The sequence below is a fragment of the Rhincodon typus genome, chromosome 9 (genome assembly GCF_021869965.1).
Source record: "Rhincodon typus isolate 14 chromosome 9, sRhiTyp1.1, whole genome shotgun sequence".
NCBI lineage: Eukaryota > Metazoa > Chordata > Chondrichthyes > Orectolobiformes > Rhincodontidae > Rhincodon > Rhincodon typus.
In genome coordinates this window covers 4487596-4514177 of record NC_063340.1, presented here as the reverse complement: position 1 = coordinate 4514177, position 26582 = coordinate 4487596, and the positions used below count along the sequence as shown (strand labels likewise).

Below are 26582 nucleotides of genomic sequence, written 5' to 3'. Positions count from 1 at the left end.
GGGGGAGAAGAGGGAGAGGAAGAGTGGAGGACCCAAACAACATTTTGGGGACCCAGGTTCAAATCCCGCCGTGACAGATGGTAGAATTTGAATTCAATAATTATCTAGAATTAACAATCTAATGATGACCATGAATCCATTGTCAATTGTCGTAAAAACCCATCTGGTTCACTAATGTCCTTTAGGGAAGGAAACTGCTGTCCTTACCCGGTCTGGCCTACGTGTGACTCCAGACCCACAGCAATGTGGTTGACTCTAAAATGCCCTCTGGGCAATAAATGCTGCCTAGTTAGCGACGCCCTCATCCCATGAATGAATAAAGAAGAAAAGAAAGCAAAGGACTCACCATGTGGGGAGACTGAGAAGCATACCCCACTATGAGGGTCAAAACAGGATGTGGTCCTCATTCAAAAGGCACACTGTGTACAATTGAGGGGTCCAGCATTAGTGAGGAAAGGAAGTGCCACCCTCTGACCTTTCCACCACACCCCATCAGCACAACAGCCTCTATGCTGCTCCTCAAGTTTCTTTACATATTACGTAGTAAACCCTGGTGAAGGTGCAAGTGAATTAACAGTAGAAGAAGCCAATCTTTGAGTGACCATTCCCCGACCGTTTGGCAGGGGTGGGGTGGGGGAAGAGGAGATTTCCAACCTACGGGGTGAGACGTAGGTAGATGCTCTCCTCTGGAGCCATGAACCCCACCAAAAGAGTTCCTGCTGCTAATTAAGGGCTCAACGTCTTTGGGGCTCTTGAATATTGTGCCTCTCACAGCCCTTACCAAATTCTGTCCTAGGTATGTTACAAATGGGTTTCAGCTAAATCTCATTTGGTCTGGTATTTAGTTTCACCCATCTTTAGGTGCAGTCCTCATAGTTCAGAGCAAAATATCAACATTTTTTAAGTTACTATTCAGTGATTAAATCAGATGTAAATTTTAAATCACAGTACATAAGTTTCATAATGAAAGGTACCATTCATGCAATTATTTAATTAAGTATATGCTCAAGCAATACCCAATACTTTTAGGGGGGAACCCACCTTAAGGATATTTTGTGTTTCATTCCATTTATTTGTCCACTCTTTGGTTAGTTCCTCCACCTGCCAGACAAGAGAAGAAGGTGTTTCAGACCCAAATAAATAAACTTCTCTGCATCAAATCTACTTCCCACAGAGGCACAGCAGTTAAATTTTCGAAAGAAATTATGTAATAAAATGAATCATCTTGAGTGATTATATGACCTACAAGTGACATTATGATCATATAAACTCAAACTATTCTGCTCAATATACAAAGCAGCAACCTTTGGTACCTATTAGGACAATCTTAATTAAGCAGTTAAAGTTGAACCCATGCTCCACAGCATTAACTAGTTGAATGACTAGATCACTATGCCAGCATCTTCCCCCGTAAAAGATAGATAAAGTTGTGGCTTCTGAGTATTTGAATCAAACAGTGTTATTTATGTTGTGAAACACGCACTTCCCTGAAGTTCTCATTACTATCATACGCATGCTGGTCAATTTATATTTGTAAATTCATTAACCAAGAATAGTTTATTTCATTGGCATGCTTTCTGTAACTATTGAGATTTTTTCTGCCAAACTGTATTTTCTCACCTTGATGAAACAAATCTAAAACACAGCATTCAAAGACTTGCAATGAGACATTCCTAACTGAGAACCAGAGGGCACAACCTCAGAGTGAAGGGGCGTCCCTTTAGAACAGAGAAGAGGAGTTTCTTCAGCCAGAGGGTAGTGAATCTCTGGAACTCATTGCCACAGACAGCTGTGGCAGTCAAGTCATTTGAGTGTCTTTAAGACAGAGATAAATAGGTTCTTAATAGTAAGGTAATCAAGATTTACAGGGTGAAGGCAGGAGAACGAGGTAGAGAAACAATCAGCCACAATCAAATAGTGGAGCAGACTCAATGGGCCGAATGGCCTAATTCTGCTCCTATACCTTATGGTCTTATGGCCTAAGGGCCTTAGATGGAAATGAGCTAATAATAAAAATAAATAATAACAATAATAAATAATAAATGAGCTAATAAAAACTGTATGCAGATATTTAACAAAGTTTGTTCCTGAATCAACTGAGACTCAAAATGCTTTTTTGACAGGTTTTTCCCACCCCACTACTGTAATTTGTACATTTAAAGTTTACATTCCCACATAAAAACAAACTCATTTGATAATAGCATGCTTTTCTCCCCAACTTGTCTTTGTATCTTTCTACTTCATTGGAAGCTTTCACATGAAGGATTCAGCTTACAAATGACAGGACTTAACAAGACAATAGGTGACAGAAGTGTGATTCCATATTGGTGAAAAATAAACCTTCCCAGAATACTTCTTCCACCGTTTCTAACAACTCTCTGGCTTTGTTACTACATGTACTTTAAAATTTGATACATGGCTTTCTTAAAGTTTAAAACTATGTTGGTTATGTTTTTCAAATTTAAAAAAAAGTCCTGCACGTGAAATAAGATCATAAAAAAAGAGTGAACCTACTGTAGCTTCTGTTTAGTACTTTAGAAGAAAGGGATATTACACCACATTTATAGGTGTTATTTGTGCCTTTCATTAGGTAAAGACATGTAGGGTATTAAATCAAAACAGAATATAAAAAGGACAGAATGCATTATTTTAAGATGGGGACTAAATTATATCCATACCACTGCGTAAATTATCCAAAATCCTCTAATCCTGCTTCAGATACAGATCATCTTTGCTTAGGTCTCTTGTTTAAATTTCACGATCAAACAATTTTATATACAGTTGGATTAAATGGCTCATTAAATGGCTCAGATGCAAGTACAGCAATTCCAAGCATTTGTGATGTCAATTCAGTATAGTTTATTTCATCAGTGAATTAAAATACTTTTCCAATAGCAAAAGGAATATGTACAACCACAACAGCACTTACTCTAGCTTCATTTTGTTGAAGCTTCTCCTCCATGCTTAAAGCTGTTGGAGAATCCAACAATGCAATCTGAAAGGAAAACATATTTTGCTGTTAGTAAACACGTTTGTTACAAAATTAGACAACATGTTAGGGAAATATTTCAGCCCTGCAGTGGAAAGATCTCAGCATCACATGTACAGTTTTGGAGATGTGGATTGCACAATTTTTGTTTTTTTTTGATTTGTGGTTCAAATGAGAATGGCTGGAAGATAAGGTACACATTTTGCGCATTTCATAATCAGGAACCAGAAGCACACTAAAGCACCCGCAACTTTCTCTTATTTCAGATATCAGAATCAAGCCATCCACTACATTAACATAGATTGTTTTCACACTCCTACATCAGTCAGTAGGTAATGCAAATTGGAGCTAAATTACAGCCATTTAGGTGCTGTGGATTCACATCCAGCAAACAAACTATTCTAAATAACAAGAATTGATGTCAAGGTCCCAAAAATGAACAGTATTCTAGTCTATTTTTTGATTCCTTTACTCATTCATGGATGTGGACGACACTGACTAGGTCAGCATTTATTGCCCATTCCTAATTGGCCAGCAGGCAGTTAAGAGACAACCACATTGCTTAGAGTCTGGAGTCACACACAAGTCAGACCAGTTAAGGACAACAGTTTCCTTCTCTAAAAGGCATTAGTGAACCAGATGGGTTTTCATTGATCAATATGCTATTAGAGTCATAATTCCAGCTTTTTACGAATTCAAATTCCACCATCTGCCATGACAGGATTCAAAACATTACCTGGATCTCTGGATTAATAGTCTAGTGACACCACTATCACTTCCCCATAAATTTTGAAATTTGCTCGAAACGATTCAAAGTTAAAATTTAAATATCAGTGGAGAAAGCCCCTCTCCATTTTTCAGGAAATTAATCGGAGATGTTTAATTAAGCCAGGCACCTTAGTTGCTTTAATATCATGTAGTAGAGAACAAATAAAAATGCAAGTCACAAATCAGTTTTGTCAAAGATGGCCGTATTTCAGGACAGCAGTTTCTATAGACTAGATCTTGAAGATTGGAAAAGCAGAATACTACTTAAATAGAGAACGATCGCAGAATTCCAAGGTACAGAGGGAGTTCGGTGTTCTACTGCAGAGTCACAATAAATTAGTATATGGGTACGGCAAGTGATTAAGCCCACTAATAGAATTGTATCCTTTTTCATGAGAGGAACTGAATGTAAAAAGCAAGCATGTTATGCTTCAGAACTACAGGGGATTGGTGAGATCACATCTTGGACACACTGTGCAGGTTTGATCACCTTATTTAAGGAAAGGAGGCAAATGCATTAGATGTGGTTCACAGGAGGTTGACTAGATTGAAACCTGGAATGAGCAGGTTGATTTATGGAGGATGGATTGGACAGGCTGGAATTGCTTCAACTGGAGTTTAGAAGAGTGGGGCGAGACTTGTTTGATGTGCACAAAATCCTCAAAAGGTCTTACAAAGGTGGACGTCAGTACAAATCGAGACGAAACAGTTTTTTAAAATTAGGGATCACCCTTTCAGGAAAGAGGAGGAGCAAAAATTTTTTTGCTAAGGTTTGAGACACTTGAAACTCTCTACTCAGAAGGCAGTGAATGAAGGGGTCATTAAATTTTTAACGCAGAAGAGGCCCATTGATTTTTTTGCTTAACAAGAATCTGATGAAAAATTCTAAATACAAATATATTACCCATGATCTTACTGGATGGTTCAAATAGTCTATACCTGCCCGTTTCACATATCTATATGTTAGTCTGTTTAACCAATTGTCCAATACAGGTATGTTCTGCGGCAACTACAGTACTCAACTTCTTGCCACCTAAAAATATTGTTTCCTTACTCTTTCAATTGCAGTTCAGTAAGATTAACTAGGTACTTTGGATAGTTTGGATTGCATTGACACCAAAATTAACGGAGAGAATATCATATAGTGGACATTTTAATAAAAGTTTTAAAGTCTTGAATACAGAAAATTCTGTATTTGATAGGAATATTTCATGCTGAACCAGATAATCAATACAAGCTTCTTTAAAAAAAAGGTCTCGTTTGTTTTAATGCAGTGAATTTTAGTTTATTGAAGAATTAGATGAAATAACTAAAAAGCAAGCGTCCAGTTCTGAGGAACAGTCATATTGGACTTGAAACATTAACTGTCTCTCTCTCAACCCCTCCACAGAATGTGGCCAAGCCCGTTGAGTTTCTCCAGCACCCTTTCTTATTTTAGGTAGATTAAGTGCAGTTCGGCACCACAGGCTTGCTGCATATTACTGGACTTAATACTGGCAGCTACAGTTCCAAACAAGGTTTTTTAAAATTTCACCTACAAGTCCAGCTACAGCCATGAAAAGAAAAACTTGGCTGCCACCTAGAGTGAAACAATAAAATTGGAGCTGTTTTTAAAAACAAATTATTAATCATGATCCAGAGTGGATTTCATCCAAGAGAAAAGTTTCTTAATTAGGTTGATAATTCTACAAAGCTAAAATCAGCTTCATTAATTTCTTCCGGAAGGGTCATTACTGCAGCCCCATTATCCCTGCTACAATCCACGCAAGAAAATAGCAACTTCTTTAAGCCAAGCTTGATGAGTATAAATGATTTAGCCATTAGTTGTACAACGCATTTAGTCCTGGAGGTTACCATAATGTAATAAAGCAATTAAAGATGGTAACCAGGAGCCCTTTTCCCTCCAAAAATAACAATGAATTATCAATTCATCAAAAGATTAAAAACTAACCTGATTCCCCTGAGCAAGTAAAGCCTTCAGTCGTGCTATTTCAGCACGTAGCTCACGAATAAGTTTGACATTAGAATCTTCATTAATGGTAGGTTTGTTAATGATGTTTTTGGCTCTGTTTGCATAGCGAAGCGTACTCAATGTTTCTCCATAATTGACATCCGCAGGTGAAATGGCTACCAAAAAAAAATAACAAAAAAGTAAAGTGTTGAATGAACTCTCACATTCAAAGCATTTTTACATAAGAAATACCTGAAACAAAACAAAATTTATCATACAACCTACATTGGACTGATATACCGTTAAGTGTGGACTGACATAACAGAAAGATGGATTTCACAATCAGTGGCAAAACAATAGCGGTTGCCACTGACCTCAAATGATATCCAAATGAGCTCTGGTAGTGTGAATTGTCTTTTGCTGACTTTCATTCTGGCTTCAGCATAAGGGAATCTCCAGGCATCCATCAACAGTGATTCCATTAAGCAGGGTCAGCAGGCTCTGAGGGAGCCTGTCAGTGCACCCTTTAGGAGGAGCAGGCTATCAAAGACAGCTACTTCTCTATTCCCACATTTCATGGTGCATCTACAAACACCATCACTGGCTGTCAGTTTCACAAATGTAATGTTGGCAAAGGGGGACACTGAAGTTTTCTCTCAGACAATATATAAATACACACACCACTGATTCTCTTTTTTTTATTAATTTCTGCAGACAAGTATTATTGTGTCATATACATGGGATAAAAGGTAAAAGTTGAAATGTCAAAATTTTTAAAACTCCACACAGTTAAGAAAATATGAAAATTGATAAACGTGACATTCCACTCAAAATTGGTTCATCCAGGCCAGACAGGTTGTTCATAGTAATCATGAATTCAGCCGCTATTAACTATCTAGTTGCAACACGATGCAACATTTTTCAAGCTATTAGTTTCACTGTAAAGTAGAAGTTCACATTTATTCAAATGCTTTGAAAAGATTTCCATCTGTGGAGACATCAACTTCCAAATTTTTTTTTAACCAGAATGACAACGTTAGCTAGAAGTAAATCCATTAAATACATACATTTTAAAGGATGCATCAGTAGCTTAAAAGCTTAGCAAATACAATGCTTCCCTCTGCATTTAACATTTGGTTTCATTTCATTTTACAAAAGATTATTCATAGAAACTACTAGCAGAAAGAATGCAACATTTGGGCCATACAAGTGCCAGATAATAACAACTTTCATTATGAGATATTTTTACCCAGTTGGCAGGAACACTCCTGCTCCTTCATGACGTACGCAAGTGATGTCAACACAAGAACAAACCATTAAACTTCCATATTGTGGAGGTGCTGGTGTTGGACTGGGATGGATAAGGCCAAAAGTCACAGGATAACAGGGTATAGTCCAACGGGTTTATTTCAAATCACAAGCTTTCAAAGCACTGCCCCTTCATCAGCTGAAGTGAAGAGATGTACTCGGGCACTGAATTTATAAATCAGAGAGATCAATAGATCATATAAATGGTATGAGTGCAGTGGAAGAGTGAATGGTGAGGAATCACTGAAACAACTACACAATGATATCAACACATTTCATCCCACCAGACTTAACATGGACTACTCTTCAGAATCAGTCTTGTTCTTGGACACGCAGCTCCATCAAGGACGGAAACCTCGGTACCTCACTGTACTGCAAGCCCAACAGATAACGTCATGGTGCTGCACTTCTCTAGCTTCCACCTTAAACTTGTTAAAGAAGCCAGCCCCTAAAGACAAGCCCTACGCAAACACAGGATCTGCTCAGACGAGAAGGAATTGGACAGTCATCAAAAAGATACTGAAAGACAGTCATAAGAACGGGATACGATGCGCAACTCATCGATCGCCAGTTCTGACGTGCCACAGTGAAAAACCGTACGACTTCCTTAGAAGACAGACACAGGATATGATCGGTTAGAGTACCCTTTGTTTTCCAGTACGTACTCAGAGCGGAGAAACTATGCCACATTCTTCGCAGCCTTCAGTAGGTCATTGGTAATGAACATCTCGCCAAGTTCATCCCTACACCTCTGCATCTCGCCTCCAAACAACCAACAAACCTTAAACAGATCACCATTCGCAGCAAACTAACCAGCCTGAAGGACAATAAATCGACCAGAACATGACATTGCCACAGCAACCTCTGCACAACATGGGGAGGCGACGGCCTAGTGGCATTAATTGCTAGACTATTAATCCAGAGACCAAGATAGCATCCTGGGGACCCAAGTTCGAATCCCGCCACGGCAGATGGTGGAATTTGAATTCAATAAATATCTGGAATTACTAGTCTAATTAAGAATCCATCATTGATTGCTGGAAAAACCCACCTGGTTCACTAATGTCCATTAGGGAAGGAAACTGCCATCCTTACCTGGTCTGGCCTACATGAGACTCCAGACCCACAGTAATGTGGTTGACTCCCAACTGCCTTCTGGGCAGCAACAAATGCTGATTATCAGTGATGCCCTCATCCCGTGAATGAATAAAAGAAAAAAATGCCAGACTGTCGACATGGATACTAATACAAGTAGGAACACCACCCGCCGCGTACGTGACAGATACTCATGCAACTTGGCCAACGTCGTCTACCTCACACGCTGCAGGCAAGGATGCCCCGAGGTATGGTATATCGGCGAGAGCATGCAGACTCTCTGACAATACATGAGTGGACACCATGTAATAATCGCCAGACAAGAACATTTCCTCACTTCAGCAGTCAAGGACATTCAGCCTCCGATCTTCAGGTAAACATCCCAGGTAGCCTTTGAGATACACAACAATGCAGGATCACCGAGCAGTTACTGATAACCAAGTTCCGTACCCATGAAGATGGCCTCAACTGTGATCTTGGGTTGATGTCACGCTACATGTGACCCCCACCATGCCTTAACTGGTTTGTACAGTTTTGGATTACTTGTTACTTGTTACTTTGGTTAGACCCTTGGCACACGACTCCTATACCATCATGTTATTCCAGTCATTTGGTTTGTGTCCAGCACCATTTTAGTTTTAATGTTTTGTAATTATCTTCTGCCTTAATTAAATCAAATAAGTCATCCCTTCACTTGTTATTCAGCTGTTGACATTTTACTCACATTCTTGATCTCCTGCAGAGACCTACTATTCGGCCTGTTGACACTCCACTCACACCGTCTGTATGATCTTTTGATTTCTCAGATCTCTCTGTGCCCGAGTGCTTCTCCTTACTTCACCAGATGAAGAGGCAGTGCTCTGAAAGCTGTTGGACTCTAATCTGGTGTCATGTGACTTCTGACCTTATTAAATTTCCAGACACCAACAAAATGAGCTTGAGGGAAATGAAGGGTATTGTGGTTTAGATCTATTACACTACAGCAAGGGAAATGTGCATTAACACTCTCAAATACAAAGTATTCCAACATCTGTACACATAAATATTGCTATTAAGGTTTTAAACATCTCAAAGTTCTTCAAAGGAACCTTATCAAGCACTATCTGATATTAAGCTACTGAGGCAATATTAGGACAGGTGATAAAAGTTTGGTCAGAAAAGTAGATTTTGAGGAATGTTTGGCTTGGAGAGCAACAGAAAAAATAATATTGGGATAGATACGTAGCTGAGTGAAACCATGTGCATATGAAGTCATCCTGAGGTTTTACAATCACTAGTTAGTGCAGACTTGGAGAACTGAGAGAAATTCTGGTTGACACACTCCTGGGCATTACAGAAAGGGGTACTGGACAGTCTTCTAAATGGCTATCCCCAAATAAACAGTGGATCAGGGTTGGAAGATCAGAGAAACTAAAGTTGCATCTGAAAGAATCTAAAAAGGTGTCTTACAGATTCTTTGATTATCCCTTAGAGAAAAGTGTTCCATAGCATTTCACAATGTCAAAAGCAATATATAATAGAAATTAATGTTATAAGGTGGTATAATTAAGATGATCTCAGGAAAATATTTCAAGGTTAGTCAAATTAGTAGGCCTTGGGACCAGTGAAGGTTTTTTTTTAAATTCATTCAAGTGATGAGGGCATCACTGGCTAGGCCGGCATTTACTGCCCAACCCAAATGGGATGTTAAGGAAATTACAGTTGCTGTTGAATATTAAGCACTTGCTTTTTTCTTGTTGCTTAACCATTCATGGCATGTAGGGAACTAGATTTTAAAGATGGTGTTCAAAGCTGATGGAATAAGAGTCAAAACTAAAAGATGATGCATTTGCCAATTTGGAAATAAAATCACTCAGTACAAAGGACTCCCATTACACTTCTGTAAAATACAGAATGTTTTCTAGAGTTCCCGCTCGATATTTCCGCTCGATGTTTTGTTTACCATCTCACCCACCTGGAGAGGTATCATTTGAGCTAGACCTGTTCCAGGTTAGACGTGTATCAAAACTGGGTTTACAAACAAACCAAAATATCAATATCTGGAACCAATCTAAATTCTTCCCTGAGGGTGCTTATATTGAGTAAAATGGGCATGGACAGGGTTCATAGCCAACGGTTATATTATTTGGCGTCACACAAATAGTAAGATCTTTTATTTTTAAAGTATGTGGTGTTTGGAATAGTTAAATTAATAGGCTTAACAATAAAATGAAAATGTTGCTTGAAACTACAAGCATGTCAAAAACTAAAATCTTACTGGCAATCATAATGGTTTTTGAGTTTCCACCAAGGCTGTCTTTCAATAACCAAGTCAAAACTGAGTCTCTGTAAGGCACAAACACTTGTTTCTTCTTTGCTTGAGAATTTGTCCTATCCTGAGACAAATCAGCTGTGAAAATTGAAAGCAGTACAAATTCAAACACATGGCAGTCAGTTACTTTTAACAATTACCAAGTATTTTCAAGATTATAAATGTTTCAAGAAACATTTGAATTAAATATCTTACCCAAAGCAGAAATAACATTTCCCAATGTGACTAAAGATTTATTAATATTTCCTCCTTCTTTCAATCTTACACCAGTGGCACCTGTAGCATCTGCTCTTTCACTTCCTGCAAGATCGACCAAGTGGATCTTGCTAATAGTTTCACAAGGCATTTCAGCATCAAATTTGGCCTAGGATTTCAATTAAGAAAGTAAATCAGCACCCATCACTGACTCTCTTTAAGACACACAGTAAAAGATATAAGCGTGAAGGAAATACATTGAAAATTAAAACTGTTTTCCCTCAGTGCGCATCACACTGGAAACTCAGTCCCTTGGACATCTCCGTTAAGTCAACCATTTTGGGAAATTACCAGGACATGGGAAGTTTGTTCAGAACACTAATTAAGCAATAAATGGTTAAACTGCTACCAGAGAAGACAGTTGGGCAAAATATGAAAATAAGCTTGTTAGCATGCCTCCCTCAAGATTTAATTACTTCACGTAAAAAGGTACGTGAAATGGACTGACGAGGGATATGAAGTGTACTGAGTCTGAAATTTGCTGGAGGTTTCAGCAAGTGCACAAAGGAAAAAAATTGATAGGTATTGTGTAATCTGACAGTTACTGGGCAGTAGAAACAGCTGCTTGATTTTTCCAGTTTATACATTCCAATATATTAATGTATTGTAATTTTTAAAAATGGGGGCAAACCAATAGATCACCATTTATTCAAAATACTCCAATTGTAAATAAATCTATATATTTTTAGCCTCTGCTCTTTAGTCTGCTTTAATGACATTGTCTGCCATTTCAACCAGTCAAGAGATCACGGGCACCCCAAACAACTTCAAGTGGCCAACAACATAACGAAAGGCTATTTATTAATCCAAATCTGTGACATTAAGCAAATCTTGCAGGAACGTGTCAAAGGAAAACCCCACACAACTACAACTGCAAGAACTGCTGCAACAACTACAACCTGGCACTATAATGTTTACAAAATTGAAACTAGTTATGAACAAAAACTAAAAATCGAGCTTGTATGCTTTAAGGCAGCCTGCAGGTCTTTCCAGACAAGGGATTTTAATGATTTTTGTGATTACATTATTTCTTCATGAGAAATATTAATCAAAACATTTTCTTAATATAAAGAATCAGAGGAAAGATACCCATCTCATTGGCAATAACTTGTATACAGTGCCAATACAGAAAGTGTACTAGGTTATCTCAGAAATTTAACTCCTGCACAAGCTAAGGACAGAACATTTTAAAAATTTCTAGAGCATGGAGCACTAGGGCAGTTGCAGAGTAACATGGTTAATCACATCACTTGGGCCTGATATCCTTTATTTTTGAAACAAAAGGTAAAGAAACAAAATACAGACTTTATGGCAATTTTGAAAATGTTTAGCCAAATGAACCTCTGTAATTTTAAATAGCACTGCAGGACATGAGATCGAAACAATAGACTATAAAGATCTAAAAGATGACTCAAATCAAAAAACTGTTGGGAGGTCAGCTTCACAACTTACCAATGGTTATGAGAATGAAATTTGGCTGGAAGTCACCTTTCATTAAAGTGTACAATGAGCAACCAGGTGAGGTTCAGCTTACAATTTGCCCTTAAGACAATTCCAGCAAATGTCGTATGTGCAATACTAATCACCATACAGCATGATAGAAATGCTTTTGCCTTCTAACTTCATTAACGAAACCTACAGTACGTAGCTCTCGTTAATGTCTCAAGAGTAACAACTGAGTTATTCCGTCAAGCTGACAAGATACTTGATAAAACTGAACCCATTAAAGGTTGTTTTCAGACGACTCACTTGAGTGAAGTTGATAGTGAAAATGGCATGGGAACGACTGCTGACATCATTCATTCCTGTGGCAGCAGTTGTTCGATTGATGTTTCCAGCTTCCATGAGTTCTTCCACATCGCTGTAATTCTGCGCCAAGTGCTTTGATAAATCTAAATGCATAAGACAAAGATGATTATAAAATAAATGCAGCATAAGAGATTCATAAGTCGATGCCTAACAAAACCCAACTGTCTTATCAATTCAGCTCCTTGCACAGAATGGAACAGGTTATGTGCATTATAGCGAATTGTTGAAGATGACTGTAAAGGTAGCCATTGGGCCCACTTTTTAAAAAGAAAACTGTTAATACCCATTAAATTGCTCTCTATCCATAGCCCTGCAAGTCTTTTTTTCTAAGCATATACCCAAAAATTAATATTGACTCTATTCCTGCCACCCTATCAAGGTGTGCATTCATTTACACAGGAACTCACTGCTTTAAAGTTTCCTCATCTCCCTAGGGTTTTTTTTTGCCAATTACCTTAGATGTTGGCTCATTGCCTGGGGAAAACAGCTTCATCTTATTTATTCACACTATTTTTGTGCTGGGGTTGCGTACACCAGCAACTATATTCAGTGCCTCTCTATTAAACTATTTCTAAACAAAATACTGGGATTTATTCCCATGGAGCGTCTCACTGTGAGTCAAGTGTTGTTGTCAGAATTGGAACTTTGTGCCATAAAATGCACAATGTATTTTATGTTGCAAAACAAAAATAAAAAAAATCCTTATACAACCCTCAAGACAAATTTGGCAGTGTTTGAAATTGCAAGCGCAAAAGAACTTTTAAAAAAAGTGACACACTCAAAAAAACATTTTGGCCACTTGATCAGAACCAAAAAGCTACATAGATCACTTCTGGAGGGCAAAGTGGAAAGCCGCAGAAAGACGGGTCGACCTAGGTGCAGTTAGTTGGATGACGAAGGTCACAGTGTGGCTGCAGACAAGCCACAGTGCATGAGAGAGGATTGCCCTAGACAAACGAGTGCAGCTTACCCGTCATATCTCCCAGCAGGAGTGGTTACAAGTTGCAACTGAATTTCTTTGCAGTCACAGAGTTTAATTTCTATTTAAATACTCACTGAGGTCAGTGTTAATTACTTTAAGTTTGGTTCACAGATTGGTCTTTTTTATATTTCTGTTAAGGTCAGCTAAGAATTAGACATTCTGTCTCTTGTCAAATGAATGTATTTGCAATTTCTGGAGATTCTGTGCATCCCAAATGACTGCTTGTACTTATCGACTTTTAAAAATGTGACAGGAAATGTTGCATTTCCTATATGATTATTCAAGGCAATGGAACATTGTACTGTATTCCTTAACATGGAGCGGAGTGCTCAACAGGAAATGCACAATCTATTATTCCGCTAGCATGGTAAAACTGCATCCTTTCAAGACCAAAAGAAGTAAAATCCATGAACATTGTAACTTGGAGGGTGAGCTCCAATGTGTTAGGTGAAATTATCTTTGGTCAAAAAAATCAACTGGACATTACAGAGAGTGCTGATCAGTTTCAGGCTGCATATCAAAACAAAGCTCTCCTTTTCTGCAAAAGTTTTGCAACAGTTTTTGTGAAGTTTCCTTTCTAAAACTTTATTTTGATATTAATGGTACGATCCAGCGGGTTTTGAAATCACTTGGAAACACAAACTAAAATTATTATTTGAGCCCAGATATTGAGATCCTTTGACTGCTATTACCAGAAAGAATCATAGATATACTGAGAGATTACCTAAAATGCACAAACTTACTCTGCAGCATGCTGGTAACAAAGTGTATTTGTTAACTTCTGAGAAACTAATTGCTCGGTTAAGAATATTAAATGCAAGGCCAGGGCCTTCAGAGGTTCAAAACTTTGATTAAAAGCACCAAGAGAAAGATAGAAAAGACAAAACTTTATAGATACATTTAATTACATTATTTGTGATTATGATGTAATGCAATCACTTATGCTTTTATGTTATTAATCCCAGTATTTAAAATGAAGGAAAATGGACTATTAAAGTATTTTTGAATAATTTAATTGCTCAATTTTATGTTCTATGGGTGTTGAATTTTATTTATTAATTTGAGACTTGTTACCTAAAGCAGGGCAATATTCAGGCTTGCACTAACAAGTCATAGGGAACATTCATACAAGTGCCAAGATCTTTAACATATATAAGTTCCCCTAAGCTTCAACAACATATCCACTGGTCAAGAACAAAGTGAGCATCACTGACCAGGGAGTTCTCATGACCAGACATAACACCATAGCTACAAAAGCACGTCAGATTAGGTACTCAGCAAGAGCTAACTTAATTCATGGTCCGCAAAATCCCTCCACAAAATACAGGTGTAAACCAGAAATACAGCCAACTGCTCAGTAGTCACGCAAATGGTTGCAGCCGCAACTTATAATTACACTATATTTAGATACACATTTTTGCTGAGCAGTAGTTGGAGTAAAAAGAAAACAGGAGACAAAACAAAAAAATAGTTTTGCACATGATAAATCCCAGAAACATTACAGTGAAAGGCAAATATAAACTTAAGCCTTACAAGGAAGCAACTTGTATGGAAAAGATCATGTATGGGCTTGTCTGTCTCCAAAACAAGTATCAACAGCCAACATTGATTATTTTTTTCCTCCTTAATTGCAACTGCAACCTCTACTCCTGAGGCAGAAAAGCCCACAGTCCTTATAAGCATTGCTCCTTATGTCATCTCATTGCACTTCATGTTCATCTGGAGGGAAGTATCAACCGACATTTAAATTTTATGTCTAATCAACACATTATATTGTATACCACAATAAAAAAAAGACAAAGCTGATTCTCCCGTAATCAATTTAGATTGGCAATTTTGTAAGCTGTGTCCCCATCAGAGTCAAAACGTGCAAAATCTAGGGCTAATATACCCCAAGTTTGATTTTTCTCTTACAGATACGTTCTTACCCTCTACATATGGACCTTCCTTTGGATGTTCCCTCACTCTTAAATTGTACGTTTTGGTAGACTTCCGCCTGAGCAGATCCCTTACTCGCTCATTATAAATTTCCAGGTAGCTGTTTTGTGAGAGAGGAAAAAAAAAACTAATTTTACAATACTTTACATGTTACAAATATAATTTAGAACATCCCAAATGTCATGACAAGCAGAGAGTCCTTTCAGACCCATTCCTGTCTCCCATAGGTTCTCTTGCAGGTTGTGGGTTTCCCTGATACACAAAACAATTCAATACTGGCACTGATTGGAAATGAAAGCCTAGCATGGGACCAGTAGACAAGGACATCTTGAGGGTAAAAGGAATGAGTTTGAGAAATAATGAATTTCTGTTCATAAAGCCTTTCACAACATCGGGACATTCATCAATCAACACTTTAAAGGCAATGTTACCGTCTGAAGCACAACCACTGTTATAACGGAAGCTGCACAGCAAATCGATATAATCATCAAAAGCTCACACAAGTAGCTGTCATGACCCACTTGAGTAAACATGCTGATACTTAGGCCCCACTGTTATTTCCAGGATTCTCACAAAAGTTAAAGATCTAATCAAATTACTCCTAGACACCAATTTTCCTGTCCAATGAACTCAGATTTACCTGGTTTCTGTCATGACAATTTGTTCCATTACATCTAATTCCTGAAGTCACCTGTTCAATTCCTCTGCAATCTTCCTTTAGGTGTGTACAGGAGTTTTCTGGGTGGAACCATTTTTCTTTAGCTTTGATTTTTTTCTAGCATTTTTTCCCAACTATGGAATTTTTGCAGCGTTGCTTTATAATTAGGAGGACCACAGACCCAGTTTCTTTTTGAAAGCATTTAAAACACTCAGATGTTCAAAGTCTTTGATGTTTCCCTGCAGTTCACAGTTCAGCTTGTTCAGTTTTGATGTTGTGTCTGTAAGGAACTTGAAGTCGAGCAACCATGCATTGCCTGACAGTTCACTGCACATTTCTTTCCTCAGTTTAAAAAGAGGAGTATCAACTTCAGGCATCAAATCTAAAGATCTTTGCAAGAATGCCCCTCGACGTAACCACCTCACATTAGCATGGAGGGTTAGCTCATTGCCCACAGCAGAGTTTATTGAATAAGCACTTAAACAAGCAGTGCCAATGGGCTGAAGATTGAATTGAGTTTACAATCTTAACAACTTTTATTACATGAGAAATGCCCAGAACTTTACTCACTTTCTGGAGGATTATAATGGTGGGAATTGACCAAAACAACAAAATCCAGGATAATTCTGCAAAATGCAATAAAGCTTGTACTTGTGCACAGCTATACTTGGCACCAATCAGATGAAAACCAATTTTTTGACTGGAATGTTTTCCTCAACCACGTAACTTTTGAATTTGTCACAGATATCCTCACCTAGTCCTCTCTTTAAAAAGGGGCAAAAGGGTGAGATCCTCTTAAGTTACTATGCCTTTGAAAACAATGTGCACAAAAATCAAATTAGCTGGGCTGCATTCATCATGTTGGTAGATTAATCAAATTGTAGTGAGAATTATTCAGAGTCCTTCAGGTTCTGCTGTAGTTGCAGAAGGAGGTCATTGACTGAAGATTTCACTCATCTTGCTACTGTGGAAACACCAAGTGACATGCTCTGGATTGCCAATGATTGCATCTTCATTTTTAAAATCTTTGAATAGAATCAGCTGCCAGAGTCATAGATTGTTGAAATACTTTGCCATCTGTAAATAATTGTGTGTTTTGGCAGAAGATGGCAAACTAAAAGTAATGTTTCAGTGCAGGCCTTACCTTCTGCTGGTTCTGAAAAAAAAATGACTGTTGAGCTTTCAAAATGGCCTTCAGTTCATCAATTTTCTTTGTCTAAAGCATGGCTTTCCCTGGAAAGCAACGCTGAATTTACTGTGCACCATCGTGCTGTTCCAAAGCAAAAATATTCCAATTTCCTACCTTACTTCTGTGCGAAATGAAGCTTCGTCCCACCTAGACTTCCCTGCAATTCTGTCGTACAATCCTTGACAAATTCGAGGTATCAGGCCTGCATCATCCTAAAACAGGATATACAATAGATTGTCAATAACAAGAAGACATTATTTTAAAGTGAAAGGCAGGGGGATTTGAGGAAAAAAAATTTCATCCAGAGGAGGGGAGGGGACGTGGAACGCACTGTCTGACAGGAAACCTCAACCTTTAAAAGCAACTTACTGGGAAGAGCGCCTGAAGTGTTGTAACATTCAAGGCAATAAACCTAACTCAGAAGTGTCTAGGCCCGAAACGTCAGCCTTCCTGCTCCTCTGATGCTGCTTGGCCTGCTGTGTTCACCCAGCTCTACACCTTGTTATCTCAGAAGACTAGTTTAGGCAATAGTATATTTTTGGTGGTACAGACTCTGTGTGCTGAAGGGCTCTTTCTGAACTATACTATTCTATGCTTTGTCTATGATCTAGGAGAGATGTGGATATCAAGTTTACTTTCTCAGAAACACTGAAAATAGGTGCAGGAGTAGGCGATTCAATCCTTCGAGTCTGCACTATGATTCAATATGGTCTTGGCTGATTATGCAATTTCAGTATCCCACTCCCACTTTCTCTCCATGCCCCTTGATCACTTTAACTGCAAGGGCCACAACCAGCTCATTCTTGAATAGATCTAACGAACTGGCCCAAACAGCTTCCTGTGGGAGCGAATTCCACAGGTTCACAACTCTTGAGTGAAGAAATTCTTCTTCATCTCAGTTTTTCTTAGACTGTGACCCCTAGTTCTGGATTTCCCCAACATCAGGAACATTCTTCCTGCATCTAGCCTGTCCAGTCCCAGCAGAATTTCACATCTTTCTACCAGATCTTCTAAATCTAGTGAATACAAACCCAGTCGATCAGGTCTTTCTTCACATCAGTCCTGCCATCCAAGGAATCAGTCTGGTGAACTTTCACTAGACTCCCTCAGTAGCAAAAATGTCCTTCCTCAGAGCAGGAGACCAAACTGCACACACTACTGAAGGTGTGGCCTCACCAAGGCCCTGTATAACTGCAGCAAGGCATCACTTCTCCTATACTCAAATGTTCTCGTTGAAGGCTAATGCCATTAGCTTTCCTCACTGCCTGTTGCACCTGCAAGCCAACCTTCAGTGACTGTCCCACCATGACACCCAGGTCTCATTGTACCTCACCTTCTCCTAAACTGCCAATTAGATAATTATCTGCCTCCTGTTTTTGCTACTAAAGTGGCTAATCTTGCGTTTATCCACATTATATTGCATTTGCCCATTTAGCCAGCCTGTCCAAGTCACTCTGCAGCCTCTTAGCATCCTCCTCATAGCACACACTGCCACCCAGCTTAGTGGCATCTGCAAATTTGGAGATATTGCATTCAATCTCTTTGTCCAATGTTAGTGTGAACAGCTGGGGTCCCAGCACTGAACCCTGCTGTATTCAATGATTGAAATAATTGAATACATCAGTACACTTTCCTGTTGTTATTCACGCGAACATTTAATCAAAATCTGGCAAAGTAGCAGCTCCATTAGTGAAACACATTAGGCACATCTATGTGGAATAGAAGATTTCTGGGAAACTTAATGAATCCTAGTGCAGAGGAAGCTCTAAAGCTGAAATAGGCAGCATCTAAACCAAACGTACCAATGTTCTCATTGAGAGGTAAATAATGCAGTATGGGAGGAGCTGAATTAGCAAGGCTGAGGCAAAAGAAAATCTGAGTTTACAGGGACTAAAGTCAATTGCATAAGAAACAACAGTCAAAATAGTCACCTTAGTGAGGGAGTAACAATATATACTTTTGGAAAATTTGACATAGCTCAAGAAGAACAAACATAAGGCTAAGAAAACAAATAGATGGGAAAGGACCACCTAACATGTCTGAATCTCAGGGCAGTCAAAATATTGACTAAAGAATCAAATTGAATTAGAGGGAGCTAATACTGCAGCCTTGATAAAACTGTGTGTCAGTTAGGTCTTTAGTCTGCACAACAAATTTTCAGTAATGACAATATAAAAAAAATGTGTTATTAATAAAAGTGGACTTAAACCCCTAAAAATGTTACCATGTCTGTTGGAGTTGAGCCAAGAGATAATAGTAGACCCAACTGCCATATTAGGAGCACATCAAAACCACCAAATAATGAAAAAGCAGGTGGACAAATTGCACACACAATTTAGAAAGGTTTCAGCAACAAGTTTTATTTGTGTTGTTCATTCAACAAGAAATCTCCCAAGCCACTTCACAGGAGCATCATAAAACAAAATACAGCTGAGTTGCAAAGAGATCGCAAACTGGATACTTGATCAAGAAGGTGGGATTTAAAGAAAAAAAGAGGTAATGAGATGTTACATTAAAAAGGTATTCATTTTTATACATAAAAGGGTATCTACTTGTTTTCGGTAAAGGATATTTTTGAGCAAGCCTTGAAGCACCTGTCAAACTACATTATTTGATATCAAACTAGAGAAGGTCCAATTCACCAGCTTTGCTCTGTGCCTATGCCAATGCCAATAGCCTCAATCACTGGAAAAGCTAACTAGTATACCCATCCCATATGGCTACTACAGATTTCTTACCGGGTTTCCCATCATTGTATACGATTTGCCAGATCCAGTCTGCCCATAAGCAAATATGCATGCATTGTAGCCTTCAAAGGCAGCTTTAAGAACATCAGTACCAAGATCCTCGAAAACCTACAAGAAAAGAATCATTATTCTCCATATGACAGGAACAGATCAATGTTCATACTACTCGGCCTCCATAATAAATGTTAATCTAAGTAGCATAATTCTTTCAGAAGTGCAAAAGTACTTAACCCATTATGTTAACAGCAAAAGTAAATGAACTATCATACAACAAATCACTTTAGTCAAAGATTAAAGTTAAAGATCGAGACTCAAGCTAGGGCAACAGCCAAGGTAGCAGGACAAAATTAATGAAACTTTTGGTTTCTGGCTTCCTATTCCACTCTTCAGAATCAGATTGTTTATATATAAACAGAAGTGGCCATGTACAAGCAAAAGGTAAAGTCACAACAGTCCCATGGGATCCTAAGACCGCTCCCTCATTAAAGAGAAAGGTGACTGATGATAAGTTTAACACAACGGTCACCACACCTCAGGCAAGCGGCAACGTTGAGAACACAGGATCTTCACAGTGACCTCAGCCCGTACAGGAATTGATTATGTAATGTTGATATCACCCTGCATTGCAAACCAGCCATCCAAGCTAACTGATCCCCATGTACGGTAGTTTAAAATACACAAAAAACTTATATACATTCTTAAACAACTACACAATATCAAACCAGAGAGAGCAACAATCACATATATAGACACGAGTGTGTTTTTATTAGAGTATTGAAAAACAAACATAAAATGAGTAATATAAACAAAAAGAAAGGTAATACTCAGCAGGTCAGGAAATATCGGTGGGCAGTGATACAAAGTTAACATTTTAGGTCAAGGGTGCCTCACAATTGTTCTGATGAAGGGTCATTGACCTGAAATGTTAACTCTATTACTCACTCTAAAGTATGCTGTCTGACCTGTGCATTTCCAGCATTTTGTACTTAAGAATCTGCAGTATTTTGCTTTTATATTAAGTGTAAAACTCACATGCCTTCAATATTACACAGTTGTATAACAAAATGGAAAGAGTTAATTTCCAATACTAAACGCACTTGCGAATTTAATTCACTGTCTGGGGGTTGGAGGTAGTGGTTCATCTTGAATGTATGTCAGTATAACGATTATTACTTGATGTTCAGTATAGGAGTGCACTAATGAGTTGTAGGCAAGGCTTAATCTATCTATTCTAGGCTCTCTGCCAGTAATGGCCTGCAAGCCTACAACTGCGTATATTAACAACTACACAAACAGCAGTCACTCTCACTTCATCTCGAGTTCGGCTCTTTTGCTTGTCAACAATACTCATTACTTTCAAAATAATAAATGCACAGCCTAGCTGTCATGAGGTGCGCATCAACAATCACAACCAAATCAAATATTTGTTGATCTTTTATGTAGGCAAGTTTAAAATACACAAAAATTAATCCCTTACATTTTGGTCTTAGAGTAGATCACACCACAATGTACAACACAGAACAAGAGTGCAGCAACTGTTGTGGTACAGCTGTACCACAATCCTTTATTGGTATGGCAACTGGCAGAAAATTACACATGACCAGCATACTAATTATGGACTGATGACAGAAGGTTATACTTCCTCCTTTACTTTGTCAGCTCGAAACCGAACCCCTCAAATTTTTTGTGTTTTCATTTCTTGTTTACGGATATGCAGCACCTGCTCCTCCCCAACTCTTTAACCTCCTCCAGTTCTACTCCTCTGGAAGAGTCATCAGCCCTCCAACTCTAATCTCTTAAACCAGCCACCTAATTCTTTTATCACACCAGAGATTCTATTCCACTGACACAGCCTTCCAATGAGTTCTAATATTACTCAGCTAAAATGGGCACATGGTTTGCTTGTTGCCCTTTGCTAATCCCATTCAACATGAATGCCTTTACTCATTCAAACAACAGCCCAGTTTTGTGATTATGATAGGATGATACTGTCAGCGCACCCATGTGTAGTTAGCCATGGATATCTAGAAGAAGCTGTCAGTAATTCCCTGTTCCTCTAGACACTCTTTGGCAAAGAAAATAGAATTATGATCTACCTTTCTGGAAAAAAAAAACATTTTTATTCCCCACGATAAGCTACACTCATGTAATCATGGTTATTAGTTATTGACTGCTTTCAACCTGCAAAAGCTATGATATCGGCTACAAAAGGATCAAAAGTTTTAGAAAGGGACCTGAAAATCTACGTCCAATATTTCTTTAAGATCACTGACTTAGATCAAATGCGTGAAGGAAATGCCCACTAATGGACCCACCACATTCAAACTCCATTTGAAAAAGCCACCAATAGGTCTTTCCCCCAGTGTCCTAGGGCCTATTACCATCCCTTCACCAGAAGGTCCCTAGAATCAGCCTCAGTAGTGATGGAAGAGGGAGAAATCAGGCAGAAAAATCAGAGAGAAAGCTGGCAGAAATAGAAAATGTGACCTCGATCATTAGTGTCAAGTGCCAGCAGTGGTGGGTGGTCTAGCCCTCAGCCACTAGTGAGCAACCAAACCTTTCCCTTCCTGATCAGCTCAGGAAAACTATTTAACAAAATATTCTGTTTCCAAGTTGTCTACCAAAGATATTATAGCAGAATTGCACAATGCCCCATATCCGACTTTAACTCATCTACATCATTCTGACCAGTGGATGTGACAGCACATGCAATGTCACATGTATCCGACCATAAATCATGGAACTGCACTTACAACAATATTCTTCAAAACCACAAGACATCACAAAACAATGGCTGGAATGTGTTTGCTCTCGAAAAAGAAATTCTTACCTCTCTTATTATTCAAGGTTTTCTAAGTACATGCTCTATCCTGTGAGCAGTCCTCTGCCCAAGCAAAGGTTTGACCTACAGTGCCATGGTCTCCACCCACAATGGGCAAGGAAACAGGTCCCAAATCCACCCTGGCCTCAACACGAATCACCCCCTACACTTGGATAATCAAAACACACCAGGCATCCAGCCAAATGAACCCCCAATACCAAGGAAATTGGAGTTGCTGCAACAACATATACGTTTACATGCATTTTGTAATCCAGAGCCACAGAGATTGATGGTAGAGGCACCAACTGTCTTTACAGCAAATGCTTCAGGTCCTAGAGAGGGACTCAAACTTGGAACTTTTGAAACATAAAGACAATATCTACTGTTCTATATGATATCCATCCTACAAATACTGCTTACATTAAATACTTTACATTATGATCATTGCCTGTAAATTATTTTGTAGTTTGGAGAAGATGGAGAAATAAAGTCCATTTAAATCAAAGAAAAACATACCCTTTCCTGGGACACAAATTTGGGACTCCTGCAATCAGCAGAACAGTAAGAATAGTCATAGGTAAATGTTTTTAGCCGTTCTCGTCCAGAATCTCCTGAACCTCCTTCTGGGATCTATTGGGAGAGAAAAAAATGATCACATTATGTTTTAAATTTTAATTGAATTCGAACATTTCAGCAACAACACTGCATTAAAAGGACACATATTTAATACCAACATGAACAATTTTGAAGTTTACTTTCTATATTCACAATGAGCCTACTGTAAGATGCTGCACAAGTCTACTCAAAATTAAAGGCAAAATAAAGTACATGCATTTCAAAGAAAAACACTTTTCACATTTAGAACACTTGCACAGGGTACACATTTGTGGTAAACTTGTACTAAATCAGAATGCTATTTGCAGGGAGCTCTTAGTATCAAACTCATGGTCAAATGTCGAGAACCATCCTTTCAGGGTCAGAGATTTTGAAGGACAGAAACAGCTCAGAGAAGAAAGGAGCAGGCGAGACAGAGAGAATTAGAACTTGCTGTGGAGGTCAAATGCTACTAAGACTGTTCACACACTAATGAAATCTAGAATCACACCAACCACATGTGGAATTGTGCATACAAAACTGGGAGCCAACATACATTCCACTGGTTTTAATTATTAATTAATAATATTAAAAAGCAGTACAAGTTTCCAAGACCCTTATCTTTGTAAAGCCAGCATCACTACCACCATCCATCTAGATGGGCTGACACAAAAAACATTGCATGGGAAATTCCTAGGGTGACAAACATCTACATCCTGTCACTCTAAGGTAGTATGCTCCTGTTCTGCTTTTCCAACAGCTACCAAGCCCTCAAATTTGAGCAAGAATTATTTCAGGACAAGATTTTCTGATGTCAAGTGTTTGAAAATCTTATGATACACCAGTTCCTTAGTACAGTTTTCAATTAGGCCAGTTTCAGAACCTTCTGTGTCTAGAATTTACACAAGATCTTGTGATTTGAAGAATATTACATGCAAATTGCTACCAAGCTGCATTTGAGAAAATTGAGTGGCTCTTCTTAACAGTGTATATAAAAATTGAGATTTAGTTTAGGAGCAAGCTGTAAAATAATTTTCCCATATTGCTATAGATGACAACTCTCACCATCTATATAGCCTAGATGTAATGAATACAAAAAATTATTACTAATATATTAAGATAGAAGAGAAGGATAAGGTTTTCCACTTTTCTTTAAAAAGAAAGCAACTACTCGCAAGTTCCTCATTGTTGGCTTTTTTTTTAAAAAAGGGAAGAGAGATGGCACTGATTCCTAAATTGATTTGGTAATCCAAGTTCCAAGGGCAATCCACTCACTGCTCCAGAGCTCTGGTTTGCTGTAATCAAACTAGTCAGTCACTAACTCTAATACAGCTCATCCACATCAATAGACCCAAGCCATTATCATTTCCAACCCCTACTCAACTCCAGGAAGGGGTAGAGCATTTTGCACAGAAAACTCTTGCATGTTTTGCCCTTTAAAGAAAAAGGTAATTTCTAATAGCTGAAAAATGTTAGCTTTAAAAGCTTAAAAATAAAGAATACATAATTAGCTGCTTAAAAAGAGCGATCAGATTAGATCACCACTTGCAATGGGGAAAATGGAGGTGATGGCTGTGAAACAACAGAAAATTGTCTCAAACGATAATTTCACCAAATCGGGTTTCTACAGGAACATAGGCATGAATATCAAGGCACTTCATAAGCAACAAGCGCATATCCGTAAACAATGTGGCCAATTTACAAATGCTAGCTGCGACTTCACCAACAGGTCTCTGCATTTTCCAGTTAAGTTATTGAGCTACTTCAACAAGGTGACAACTTCCATACAACATAGTACAATTTATTCCATAAAATTGACTGAGAAATATCAAATGGGCTGTTCTCTATACAGCAGCACACCAAGCGAGGGTGCTAATACTATTCTGAAATGTTATACCTTTAAGTTTGTGATCGTTGTTTTGTTTCCGTCCATGTGTATGATACACTTGCCATCCAAATCTTTTTCTCTGCACAAAAAGATATTAATAAAATTACATTAAAAGAACTTTTAACCCGGTAGATTGAGGAAAGTCAATTATACATTTTATAAATATTTCAAGAAGCAATTAAAATGTTCTACATGACTTTTATAGCAATATATTTCACAGTTTATGCTGCAATTTTTTGTTAAAATGGACAGATGAAACACAAGCATATAAAGAAAAAGCTTACTTGGCAATAAGCAATGGTCTTCAAGAAATAAATTTCCAGTTACAGAAGAAACTGTTATACAGTGGTGATGTTTGCATCTTTTGCAATACAACCATAAATCCTCCTCTACCACTAACACCACGTTTTAATTAATCAGGCTCTTTATTTTACTATTTTCACTCAGGCTCCCACAGTCATAATGCATTTGCCCATTACATCTGCATCACATCCCAAGCACAGTTCTTCTCAAACTACTTGTCTTCCCTTTGCTGCTCATAAACTGTCTACTGGGCAACCCTACTTGGGTGAAAAAACAGAACTTGCTGGATAAGCTCAGCAGGTCTGGCAGCATCTGTGAAGAAAGAAATCAGAGTTTTCTCTTCACAGAAGCTGCCAGACCTGCTGAGCTTTTCCAGAAACTTGTTTCTGTTCCTGATTTACGGGATCCACAGTTCTTTCGGTTTGTACCGACAGATATCGTTACGGCATCACCATAGCTCCCATTATTCCATCCATTCATCACCATTAAGGTGCATAAAGAGAGATTAAAAAAAAACTCCAAAAGTTGCAAAGAATTAAATGGATTTGGTGGTTGATACTAACCTGTGAAAGAGTAGATAGGAAGCATTTTATTGCTAAAGTCCTTCAATTACATTTAAAAAACGGACCTGCTACTGCGCTGATGCTTCAAGTTTTAAAATAATGCAATTCATTCATAGCAACCCCTACCACAAAAGGAAAACCAATATTTGCTGTCAATCCCAATTCAGAAATTACCTGCGAGTTTCAGAAGCCTATTGTTGACCAGTGATCAAAGTCTGCAGTAGAGAAATAATTAAAACGCTGTACATCCAGTGAAACCAAACTCGCCTCTCCTCAGTAACAATAACATCGGCTGTCACCCAGACCAGTCCGTCTGTTGAAGGCAGTTAGTAGTAGATCTGTAAAAATCTGTCCTATTTCATTTCTTTGAAGTGAAGCAGAAGAGAGAATATTGACACCCATTTTACACTACA

The 26582-nt window shown here is 38.3% G+C and overlaps 1 protein-coding gene across 2 annotated transcripts in view; it reads right to left on the bottom strand.

Moving 5' to 3' along the window:
• kif16ba (kinesin family member 16Ba) overlaps positions 1-26364 on the bottom strand; it is a 116864-nt gene extending 90500 nt beyond the window's left edge. For both annotated transcript variants that reach the window (XR_007262863.1, XM_020516096.2), the window contains exons 1-12: positions 26344-26364; positions 25313-25382; positions 23338-23451; positions 19992-20108; positions 17368-17465; positions 15397-15506; positions 12427-12569; positions 10618-10786; positions 10369-10500; positions 5709-5884; positions 2930-2995; positions 1042-1101 (exon numbers count right to left, since the gene is read on the bottom strand). Coding sequence is in view for 1 of the 2 variants with exons in the window: in XM_020516096.2 (XP_020371685.1) it covers positions 1042-1101; positions 2930-2995; positions 5709-5884; positions 10369-10500; positions 10618-10786; positions 12427-12569; positions 15397-15506; positions 17368-17465; positions 19992-20108; positions 23338-23451; positions 25313-25348 (1221 nt within the window). In the remaining variant the exon portion in view is untranslated. The remainder of the gene's footprint in view (positions 1-1041; positions 1102-2929; positions 2996-5708; positions 5885-10368; positions 10501-10617; positions 10787-12426; positions 12570-15396; positions 15507-17367; positions 17466-19991; positions 20109-23337; positions 23452-25312; positions 25383-26343) is intronic.
• Between the last annotated feature and the right edge of the window lie 218 nt (positions 26365-26582).